Source organism: Schistosoma haematobium, chromosome 1, assembly GCF_000699445.3.
Source record: "Schistosoma haematobium chromosome 1, whole genome shotgun sequence".
Classification (NCBI taxonomy): domain Eukaryota; kingdom Metazoa; phylum Platyhelminthes; class Trematoda; order Strigeidida; family Schistosomatidae; genus Schistosoma; species Schistosoma haematobium.
The window spans coordinates 80,027,483-80,040,555 of NC_067196.1; the positions used below are offsets into that span (position 1 = coordinate 80,027,483).

The 13,073-nt window shown below is 32.0% G+C and overlaps 1 protein-coding gene across 1 annotated transcript in view; it reads left to right on the top strand.

The window, feature by feature from the left end:
* Positions 1-13,073, top strand: part of MS3_00002222 (uncharacterized protein) — a 65,252-nt gene that overhangs the window by 17,744 nt on the left and 34,435 nt on the right. The window contains exons 4-7 of the mRNA XM_051209795.1: positions 902-1,000; positions 5,417-5,518; positions 10,158-10,256; positions 11,699-11,797. Coding sequence (XP_051075261.1) covers positions 902-1,000; positions 5,417-5,518; positions 10,158-10,256; positions 11,699-11,797 — 399 coding nt within the window. The remainder of the gene's footprint in view (positions 1-901; positions 1,001-5,416; positions 5,519-10,157; positions 10,257-11,698; positions 11,798-13,073) is intronic.

Genomic DNA, 13,073 nt, shown 5'->3' on the forward strand with positions numbered 1-13,073 from the left:
TAAATTTATCAAATAATCCATACTTTCTTGCATCTAGTTTGTATTAACAAATGAAGTAACAAATATGGTGTTTCACAGGATGACAGAACTGTACTATCATAATGACTAGATTTTATTACATAATAGAATGATAATCCAAAGCTCACTTCAGTATAAAGGTGCCATGAGATATAAGACATGTTGGTTGGTTGAAAGTAATTTGAGAGAAACTGTACACCTACTTTTTGTGCTAGCTACCATTCATCAAAAAGGTGTACATGAGATCTTTAAGAGGCTGATGATCCCTGATGAATTGGAATCAGTGTCAACTAACATCAAAACATGTTGGGCTACTTAGATTACAGTGGCTATATTCCAACTTGATTGACAGAACTCGATAAATACGACATTAGTCAATACTAATTGTTCAGTCAATGTAGGGATATATGTTTATATACTTTTAGCCAAAACCTTTTTTCACTAAACTATATATGAAGGCGAAACTACGTAGAATTGAATCCTCTACTATTAGACCAACTGTATTACATTGTTTTGATTAACAAGATTGTTTAAAATAGTAATGATGGTTCACATCAACGCAAAACTGAATCTGACTTCATCCATATCAAAACAGACGAGAAAAAAGTTCACCTACTCTAAACTCAACTTGACTGTCCTAGTTTCGGAAATTAGTTATCAAGCTGAAACGATCTACAGTTAGATAATGTTTAAATTAATTAAAATATTAAAACACATTGGTTGAAGCAGTAATCATTATTTTAAAGTGTTTTCATATTCACTTGTGTCAATAATATTGTCATCAGTTTGTAAAAATGTAATATAATTTATGGCATATCAAATAATACTAGATCTCACTGTTTCTTTAATTAATTTATATATCTTGTCTTTTTATAACTTGTAGAATGGAAACAGTTTGATGCACATTGCGGTCATTTCGAAACACTTAGAAATTGTTCGTTATCTAGCAGAACATAATGTTCCTTTGTATACAGTCAATAAGGTAAGTGTATCATTATAATTAAGTTTTATTGGGGTTGAGTTAATTGTGTGTTATGACCCGTTATTGTGTCAACAACAATGGTTTTTATTGTGACTTTTGCACCTCATTACATCTGTGGGGTATGTATTGATGCCATTAAGTTGACACTTGTTCCTATTAGTTGCCTAGTCTTTTAAAACTTTCTATAAACTGTAATGTATACTTGTTTCATCTTCTTATTTCATGATATCTTACCGCTTGTATAAATTCTTATATTTTTAATGGATTATGGTTGTTATCGTTAAAGTATCATTGTATACTAGTCACCAGTTTATTGAGCTGTGTTAGATCTATTGTCGTTTTAAGAACTAACATTATCCGTATTTTCAACTTCGACTAATAATAATTATATTGTAATGCAAAGTATACTAATACTGTGTTGAGCAAAATAACTTAGATTTCTTTTGTTGGTCGTCATGTAAACAAGTTAGATAAAATGGTAACTAAGGCGTGAATCTTAAGAACAAAATGTATACATTAAATAATAATGATAATTGTACCTAAGAATAAAGTTCAACCTTCACTTCAATGTATTATTACAGTCTAAGGTCAGTTTGATATTAACGAACATAAGTCGGGAAAATAATCAACGTTTTTATTTGATGCTATGTTATCAACAAACCAAATAATTTTAAGAGTAAGTAATTTGACTTCAAATACGTCAAGTGCAAGACATTTATTCACTACAGGTAATGGAAGATGCTTATACAGTATGGCGAATTGATTGAAGTCAAACACATGTACGCCGTGTCAGTAGCCTGAATGTTCAGCACTCGCCGTGGGATCTACAAGTCTTATGTTTTATCCACATTGGGGTTGTGGATTTGAACTGGTGGATAGTCCAATACTAGGACGAAACAACTGTCCAGTGCTTCATGACTTTTAATGATTATTCAATTATGATCAATCTGGTGCTAACTGTGGAAATTACCAGTCAATCAAATGGTAATAAAGAAAATCAATAATTCCTGCAACAGATCGAAGCATTTTGTGCATATTTTTTTCTTGGAAAGTTCAATGCACTACTTTTTATGTTGGTTTACTCTAATAAAGACCTGTGCAAAGGGGCGAGTACAAAAGGTTGTGATTAAAAGATAACAGTTCTTTCTAAACTGACTTAACTGATTACAGTTGCAAGCCATAATAAATGTAAAGACATTGTAGCAAATTTTGATTCATTCATTGTAATGAAAACATGATTGCAAATAAAGTAAACTAGAATCTGTTTGTTTCACAATAAATTGTTTAAGTAGATTTCAAAATGTTACTTATTACACTTATAGGCAGTATATTACTTTCCAAGTTTCATTTTCTAGGCCTTATTAGAATCGAATTACGATATGTAAAATGTAATAAGGATGCTGATTTTTCGGTAGTAATTGTCTATACTTTCAGAAGAATGAAAATGATTCATGATTAAAAGATTTGAAGATGTATCAAATGTCTCAAAACAAAGTGCAGATCACAATATCGTATGAAATATGAAGTGAATACGAAACATGTAACGGAAAACAATCATGTTCCAGATCAAGCTGAGGATATAGTGCTAATTCAACTTTCACTTGTGATTCGGATGCTGTAGATAATTCAGCTTGCACGATATAATAATCAGGCGCCGTTACCAAACCCGAATTCATTAGATGTACCGTTTCTACTTTGTAAATTGTTGGGGAGATCCAGAAAACTCCTTGAAAAAAAGCCAAAAAGGCTCTGAAAATGTTGAGAAACATCTTACCTCATCAGCATTCACTAGAAGTTTTGCCAGAAACATCTAGAAAGTGAAAAGTCACATGTCGAGTTTCTGATTGGATGACGCCCTATACTGCTACCATGTTTAGTAGCGTTTCAGAATTTTCCGGAAACCCAAAGCCATCTAAGATACTATAAAATCTCTAGATTTTCCGTACATGAACGAACCTTGGAGAACAGCATTTCTTCCATATTTCGCACCTTTTTTCTCGTGTTCAAGTCGCTTTGTAGATTTAGCCTGGGGGTCATTAGAAGAGCTTAGGGACCGAATCTAGTGTTCAGTTGGAAGACTTATCATAAATTTATGACTATTGTGATAGATGAGGATTATCTACTACATGGTAATGAAGTGGGTAGTAAATGGATTTTGATATTTTCTGCAACTCCGAATCTGGAATTACTGAAACAGTGTCCTTATTCGTATGCCGGTATAACATCAAGGACCTTGACCCCTTTGTTACTCAGATTTTATGTAGTTCAATTCATTGTATTACATTATAATGAACAAAATAGTATGAATTAATATATGCTCATCTCTAGAGAACTGAACAAAATAGATTGTAGGAGTAGATCAATTCTAGTCTATCTACTCGGTGTAGCATACATTTTGAACTTAAACCTTCCGACATATTAAACCAGTTTGTAAAAGTTTACAAATATATATAAGATTTAAATCTGCCTTGCATTATTAAATATGACATTTGATACACACTTGATTTACAATATTCAGTCAGTTAATATATATTGGATTATTTTATCGTACTGTTAAGTAGTCTCCCTATTTTATACTCACCTTTATTGGTTCACGTCTTTTTGCACTCGTCCATTTAAACGCTTACTTATTGGAGAATACCGTTACATGCCTAATTGTAAAACTTAAGTTTAAATTATTCTATATTCCGGTCTCTCAATGTGTCAAGTTATAAAATATGTGATTTTACGACTATTTAAAAAATTTATCTTTTAATAGTTGAATTCATGAGTCGATGTAAGTTAGACCATCATTGAAAACCTGGAAGTACTAGACGGCTGTTTCATCCTAGTATGGAACTCCTCAGTAGTGCGCATCCACGATTCCGCATACGGGACTCGAACCCAGGAGCTTCCGTCTTGCACGCGAACGCTCAACCTCCTTTACTGTCTTTTTTGTCTGTAGAAAGGTTGACTCCTTTATTACTAGCTAGCCTGCTGTAATATGGTTTTTGTTATTATCCTACTAACACCAGATAAGTGTCTAGCAAGTTTATCCGACTAGTATACATAATCGAATTTTAAATCTATAAGAATTTTCTCATTAGGCTAGATTATTTCGTTTTATATTCAATTTTTTTATTGAACGAAATTGGAATTCAAGGTGCATTTTGGTTCTTTTTAATACAGTGTGTAACATAGATGAAAAATGGAATATTCAACATAAATGTTGCTTAGTAATAATATTTCAGCACTCAAATCTTCGGTCATCTCACTTTATTTGAAAAAATTGAAGTGCATGGGATTTTATAGGGTTTACAACTGATCGACATTGAAAATATGTTTGAAGTAATTAGACAATAAAAAACAATGGATATACAAGAACTGTGGAAGTCATTGATTATGTGAATATTCTAGAACAGGAGATTGAGAATTTCCTGGAGCTTTAATGCTTTTAACAATGAGAAGTCAGTGTCATAAGTGTTATGTGATTCCTACTAAGGGGTCAAAACAAGTATAAATCGAATCAGAACCAGGCAAAAATATTTTTTCCAAAAGGATTTTAACTAAGAGTAATGAAGTGAATTAGGTAAGAGTATAGTGTAGAGGCGAGGTTGACCGATTTTTGAAATAAACACGACAAATTTCAAGCTGTTATTAGTCACTTCAAAAACAGTTATCATAAATGAAAAGTTTATTAAAAGAAAACAGTAAACTTATGGACATTTCATATAATTCTTTTATTATAGTTTTCTAAAAGTTTTTCTTCTTGTACATCGAATAAGCAACGACGTGTAAGTTGATCCACAAAGATCATCCATCTTTCAGAGCGAGTTTAAGCACCCAAAAAGAATTTTGGCGACCTTCGCATTGTTCCTGATTAGGATCGCTTTCTGTGGTACATACAATCTACAGAGACAAAATTGAAATTTTGGTGCGTTTAACGCTACTATTTTGACTCCGTGATGACAAAATATACTTTCTTTTAAATCGTTTTAATCGTTTTGAGTATTACACACAAGAATTTCTCACTGCTTGTTATACTGTAGTATTTGAATTTCTTGTGAAAACCCAAAAGTTACCGTCATGATTCTGATTGTCTCGTCCCTATACACTTGCAATACATTATCACGATATCTGAGTAATCAAGCGATCCGATAATTAGAACAACGTAATTTATTTACTTTACTATATGACTTTGTTTTTATTTTAACCACTTTTATGCAATATGATACATTGGTGTTTATGAATCTTTAATGGATATAAATGATTAATTTTACAACCTTTTAGAATCATAAAATGTTTTAATGCTTTTAAAGCGAAAAAAAACAATTAAAAATTACCATTAAACTGATGTACATAAAACTGTTATGTTTCGTATATTTATTCGTCAAAAAGATGAAATAATTTTCTCTTATTTTATTATTGATCAAATAGGATGGTGAAACACCGCTTCATATAGCTGCAAAATTTGGACTATTACCTATTGTTGACTATATTATTGATGTGGGATCAAATCTACTCAAATTTGTTGACAAGGTAAAGTCTATTATTTTAACTGTAATAGTAGTTTGTGTACTCGTGTCTGTATCGATCGTGTAAGATATTTTTCTGATTGACATTTCAACAGACAAAGATGTAACTAAGTGGTTAGATCAAAATTATTCCACTTAATTGATTAGTTTGTATAATTGGAAATTTTTTTACAATTATTTTCGATTTTGAAACAACAGAAAAAAGAACCCACAGATCCAACAATTTAGTGCCAACTGTATAGTTGATATTCCCTATTTGAACCGATCTTCTAATTGCATAAGTGATATGAAATTGGTGTATATCTGGAAAACTATATCAAAGGAAGTTCAATCTTGTTCAGAAAATAATTATCGGTATAGGGATTTGTGGAAATTGTAGTATTTTCACAATTGAACTCATGAACCGATCTAAGCTAGTCCATCATTGAAAACCTGGAAGCACTGAACGACCGTTCCGTCCTAATATGGGGCTCCTCAGCAGTGCGCATCCAGTTATCCACCTCAAGCAATAGATGAAAGGTTGCTCAAGATCGTGGATCGATTGAAGTTAGACGTTAACACCATTGAATGCCGGCTCAGTGTTCGCGCTCGAGACCGAAGGTTCTGGATCCAAATTCCGTGTATGGGATTGTGGATGCGCACTGTTGAGGAGTCCTATACTAGGACAAACTGAGCGTCCAGTGCTTCCAGGTTTTCAGTGGTGGTCTAGCTTAGATTAGCTCATGATTTCAACAAAGAATAATAGACAAAATTAACTTCTAGAATAAACATTTTGTTTTGATCTCGTATTCTTAAATTAGGAATTTTGTTTTAATATTTAATTAAGTTTGCTGGAAAAGTATAATATTTAGGAGTAGATAAACAGAAAGAACTAATCGAAACAACATTTATTTATACATACTGATTGATTAGTTTAAACAAGTAATCATTTACTCCCTGAATAGTTCTGTAGTAATGCCTGACTGATGACTAATGACTGACTAACTGAATGCCTCTGACTAAATGAAATCGAACTTAGTTTGGTTCAAATCGCGTGATGAGAATATCAGTTCTATCTGGATTCGAGATATCTCTGAGTAACAAATACAGGCTATCACTAAATATTTCCATTTATAGCTTCTTGTCAATTGACCTAATCGGCAGAATAAAATTCCTAGCTTAGTGTTAGCACAGCAAATTGACTAGTAAAGGTTTAATCATCAGGCAAGACACAATAAAATGATATTGGTTATCGTTCAGTAATAGATGAGAATGATTCTTTAAATTAAGAACAATACAATCGTCACAAAAGTTCAAAGGCCTCAATTCCACCCTCAGTGGGGCTGTGGATCTTCATTACCTAGAGGTCTCATACCAGGATGAAGCAGCTGTTCACTACCTTCTTGTTTTCAGTTGTTATTCAAGGTCAGTTCATAATCTAAACTAGGTAAACAACACTTTTATCATCTTAGCTTGCATTCTCTAATAAATCGTTAGCCTTAAAAAATCGATGAGACAATATAACTTAATTGCAGAGTTTTTAATATATGATCTAAATACTACTAATGTATGAATGGAAATATTGAAATTTCAAAATCTTTTCAAGTTTGTCAGATTTAAATCAAGTAATTTTCTGAAAGTTCTGTTGAGATACCATGGTATGGCAGTTTTTAAATATAAATGCGTTGTTTTACTAAAAGTTGTATGCTTAATAACAACTTGAAATAGTAAAAATAGCTAAATTTGTTTATGTCAACCCGATACATTGAGCATAAAGTATTTGCATGAACTTTAAATCATATATTTTAACCTTAAAGTGTGGTGATCGTGTTTTTTTAGCTAATTAAGTTTTCAATTATGTGAAATTATTTATTTGTCTGTAGTGGCCTGTGGAGAGCTTATTGTGTTATTCGTTTACCAATCGCTCGGATAACCGTTATCGCGATAACTTCAAACTAGTGTATGAATCCACAGCGGGTGAAACAAAGTAGTTAGAATAATTAATTTCAGGCGCATATCTCAAATGAGGCGATAAGCGAGCAAATAATAATATAGGAAAGTGAATCACTTACCATTCTAATAAACGTATAAATAGATGAGTCATTGTCACTTCAGTATAAATAGTTAAAGTAATTCAGTCAGTCAGTCAACTACAACTTAGGACCAGGCACATTTATGCAATGGTTCAAGTTGTCACACCTCATCAGCACAACAAGATGAACACCGAATTCATAGAAGTAGTTAATTCAATGGTGGTTATATATAAAAAAAAAGATTGCATATAAGGATAAAGTACAGGAAGAAGGAATTGGTTGGTAGAAAGAAAGATATAAAGCAACTTTAATCTCATAGTTTAAGGGAAGACAGAGAGTGTATAGTTTTAGTAATTAGTGTTCAAGCCAGTGAGACGAATAGAAAAGTAGGCAGATACACTCACAAAAGTTATATGTTGTACATACAAGAAGCATAAGGCAAACTTTTAAGGACTAAAATAACATTTTTATCTACAGTGAACTAGTTTACGTAGCCTAATCAGTTCAAAAATGTGCATGCCCGGGCTTAGTAACGATGCTATATATTGCTTTTGATCTATAAGTAGTACGTATAGAACGGTAACAATTTCGTATGGTAAATATTTTTTTTTGAATAATTCATCACCATGGTACTTGAATTTAATACTTGTTAACCAGGGAACAGTGCATGTTCTTTATTCTGTAAAATGATTTATTGAAAACTAATAAACGTTTTAGTTAGGGTTAATTAACGTGGTGTGGAATACGGCAGTAAACTTTTCGGAATTTTTCAGTTTTTTGTAATCAATTATCTATCCTTCATTATTTAATAGGTTAGTGCCTACGTTTATTCTTATATTCAATAAGATATTTAATTGGTTAGAGGCTATTCTGGTGATTTTTCACTGTAATCCTCATATTTTTATAACTTACTGCTGATGAACATACAAGAAACCAAACACTTCATCATTTCGTTCTTTAAATTATCCAGTAAATTATATCCCTGTTGATTACGTGAATATTTATTGATATGTGAAGTTAACTAATCTGGGGGTGAGACAGTTACTCATCAATAATATTGAATAAAATGAAGAACCTTTGAAAACCAGAGAGCATTAGACAATTAAAAATAAACACTAATTCTTGGCCTGAGTGCACTAATCATTGAAGTACTAGAGTCGGTAGTTTCCTTAGGCTGTCAGTGCATACTGTCGAAGTCTCAAACTAGGCTATAATAGCTAGTCAATGCTAAATTAATTTTAATAATTCTTCAGTTGTTTGTTTGTTGTGGAAATTATCCTGCAGATTAGAAGAATGGTATCATTAGCAAATTGGTTCAATAACTTCGATCAGCACTAAGAGGAATAGATAAAAACTATATTAGTCGCTACTCAGTGATCAGTCAGTTGTAGATATTACAGTTGCAGACCAAATATCTCAATGGTAAAATTTTAGATTGTGAAATTAAGTGACATGAGATCAAATCTTCCAGGTAGACCGTGCTCTCGAGTCCTGGATAGCTTGGAACCTAAGTACAGGATTTCTTGTCAAGTACCTCTAACCAACCGATATATCAATATATTACATGCGATGTCAAGTCACTGACCAGCGGTCACATTTCAACTTGATCTATAGGCCTCGGTCAACACTTAAAAAGAATACGCATACAAAATAACAACAAAACAATTGCAGTTTAAATTTATACATCACACCGGCCTCCGCCATTAGTGAGCGGCTTTTTTCAGTCTTTCTCCTATTCAGTCCTCAAACCTGTTTCCCAATATTAATTATAATTTTAAAAACGATGTGATTGGTTATTATTGTTTTAAGATGGATAATAATAATAATAATAATAATAATCAATAGAAAAAGTCATGTAGTAGAAATGTAAGACCCATGTATATGAATGAATAATTTGTAAGTTTCTTTTGTAAAGAGAGATTAATACTGTTTGTTCATAAGTTAGAAATATTTTATAATCAGAAGGGGTTTTGTGGAAATTTCTGAAAATTTCAGTAGTCGACATCATGAGTCAATTGAAGCTAGACCACCTTGGAAAACCTGGAAGCACTGGGCGGTCGTTTCGTCCTAGAGGCGTACAGTGTACGGTGGTGCAGTTTCATGGATTGGTTAAAGTTAGACATTAACACCGTTGAGTGCCGGCTCAGTGGTCTAATGTTTAAGTGCTCGCGCCCGAGACTTATAGGTCCTGGGTTCGAATCTCGCAGGCGGGCGGGATCATGGATGTTCACTACTGAGGAGTCCCATACTAGGACGAAATGACCGTTCAGTGCCTCCAGGTTTTCCATGGTGGTCAAATGACTCATGATTTCAACTACTGAAATATTTTATAGCCTAAACAACTACTCTCTTATAAGCTTTGGTAGCATTAAATGTCAGTCATTCTTCCTCACTATTTTTAAGTTTATTGTTATTAAAAAATGAATATACCAGCTGTTAATTATTACATGATAGTTTCTATTCACTAAACATCATGATGATGAACCATTCAGAATGATATTATTTTTGTAACTAACAAAAATTTGATTGTCATGTTTTATCGGTTAAAATCATATTTTAGTAACTCAGTATCTTTGAAATTATTTGTTTGTTTAATGTCATTATTATTTCATAACATTTTTTTCTTAATAGAATGGCAATACACCTTTACATTTGGCATGTTTAACGAAGCATCCAGATGTAGCACTGTCACTTTGCAATGCTGATGGTCCTCTAGAAGTTCGCAATAAAGTAAATGGAATTAATATTTAATTAGTGCTTACTAAACTTTTTATATTCAATTTAGCTTACGAATGTGACGATTTAATTGTCCCGTTAAGATAAACATGAAATATAACCTGATGTCGTCAGGTATTGAGCTAACTGAATGTTGTATGTTAGCATTCTTACCTCTCTCGATTCAATAGTATTTTACAAAATATGTCCACAATAATAGATGCACTTTGTGGAATTTATATTGACACCATTTACTGGCAAAGTTAGAGCCTTTATCGTTGCGGTTTTCAGGTGTTCATTACATTTCCGTATAATTTTTGTCTATGATGAAGAAAACATTATTTTTAGTTTTTGTAGTTAATCTTCACAGATCACCTGATTAAATATTATTGTAATTATTCTTCGACGTTATTTATGTTTTCACTTATCTATTCATCACTTTCCATTTAGATAAACTTCTTCTTCATCACGTTATCAGTAATTGTTTTCTTTCCCAGACTCCTTTTCTTTTTGTCTATATTTAAAAAGAATTCTTCTGTTTTGTGTATGGCTGACAAACAATCACTTATACTAATTAAATTTTCTGCATTTATTTCTACTGTATAACACTATGTTTAGATGTTTTGTTTACTATGATTGAAAACAATGAACTAAGATCAAAATTGTAATGATTATTAATTTGTGTAAGTGCTTTCAATTTATTTCATGCAATTGGTTCCCTTTATGAATTTAAATAAAGCAAGAACAAATATTGGTGCAGAATAGTATGAATTCATATTATTTCGAGGTTTCAATTTATTTGGTTGATAATGATGTTTAAGTATCATAGATTGTAAGCACGTAACGTGAACCTAACAGAATAAAACGAATTCATGTCATTCGACTTAAATCTTTGTTATTGCTCTCTTCAAGATGATAAGGAAGACAGTGTATACATGATATATATCCTGCAACTACTGGTTTTATTGTATTGTTCATATGTTTTTTGGAGAAAACTGAAGTTATATTTGCATTTCATTGTATTGAAAACAAAGTAAATATTTCGTTTAAGATTTCTCAAATTCAATTTGTTTAGTTAGTTAATATAAATCATATAGTAGTAGGTATAATTACGATTCACTATGTGATGCGTTGATATTTATTGATTTACTAATATAGTCTAAATCACGTACTGGTCTGAACTAGACCACTATCGAGAATCTGGAAGCAATGGATGACCGTTTCGTCCTATTATTTGGTTCCTCGACAGTGCACATCCACGATCCTACGTTGATTCCTGGATACGGAGTTGTGCTTCCAGGTTTCCAATGATGGTCTAACTAAGATTAATTCGTGATTGAAACTATGAAAGTCGTTGAGTTGCATTTTTACCAAACATACTTGTTATGCAAAACAACCGTATTCAACTATTCTCTATCATCTCAATAATCTTTATCAACCTTATTTCTGTTTAACAGGATCGGAAAACGCCTTTGTTATGCGCTGTAATCTCTAGTTCAGAGAGTTGTGTGCGTGTTCTTCTGCTAGCTGGTGCAAGGGTTGATATTACAGATGAGGTAAGAAAGATTTCTAAGGAAAAGTAGTAAAAATGAGAAGATTAAAATGATGTAGTAACTGTGGAGTATATTAAAATTTATTAAAAAAACAAACATGAATAAATATATACATTAAAAGATTTGTTCTCCTAAGATGTTAGCATTTTGACGGAGAGAGACTTTTTCCTTTTCGTGTCGTTTAAACTCGGTGAACACCAGATTTTACGTTTAATTTGACAGTTTAACAATTCGAAGAAGTCCAATGCTTTGAATTGGTCATTTATGACTAATGTAATACAGAATTAAAAGTTGATTACATTCCAATGAAATATTGTCTTAAACATCATAAACGGTTAAAGGGGTTACATTGATCCTAAAAAAATACCGATACGCTTCTGCATTCCAATGACATAAAATTTTCTAAGCTTATCAACAATGCAAATAAAATTGAATTATTTAAAAAACTAATTAATAAGAAAATAAGTAGTCTGGTTTTCTATTTCGCTCGAATTTTCGATTCGTTTGAATCGTTTTACCATAAAAATGATAAATGATAATGTGAATTCTTGAAGCATAACGTGTATACCAGTGGGTTCCTTAAAAAATTATTTTTACCTACCATATAAGAGGCGATTGAATCCACTTACCACTGAAATACTTATTACCAATTTGGGGCTTTCAGAAACTGTTTGTTCTCTTGGCAAGCTAGCTGAAAATGAAATTGCTAACATTCCATGTGAAGAAACTGTTACAAGGAGGCACATCTGATAAATAGTACTTCGTGGTAGGGTTATAATTGAAATCACCGGTATTCAGCCTATAATTGTGATCTCATGGCTTTAATAAGTTGTCGTCTCTTTTGACCACTGTGATATGTGCCTTACTTCGCAGATATTTTGATGATACCTACTATTCACTTGTTAAATGAGATCACATCTTTTAGTTTTTCTGTTGTGAGCTTATGTGTGGTGAATAAACTGTTTCTGTGAAGTTATGCTTAGTTAGTATTTACTACATATTCCTTCAAAAAGGGTATATGAACATTATCTTGAACGGCTATACCTAAAACGTAGTGTTATAAGCAAACATATTACCAATAAAGACCGTTAGATTACGATGTAGTTATTACTTAAAAAGTATCTATAACTTGAACAATGAAGAAGGACATATATGTGCTTCTTTTCTGCACTGCTAAATACCTTGATATTTGCAAAGAAACTCTTCAATTAAATATACAGGAAAGCAGAAATTCGCCTGTTTTTCTACCATTTTAGTAAATTATCCAATATCTTCCATT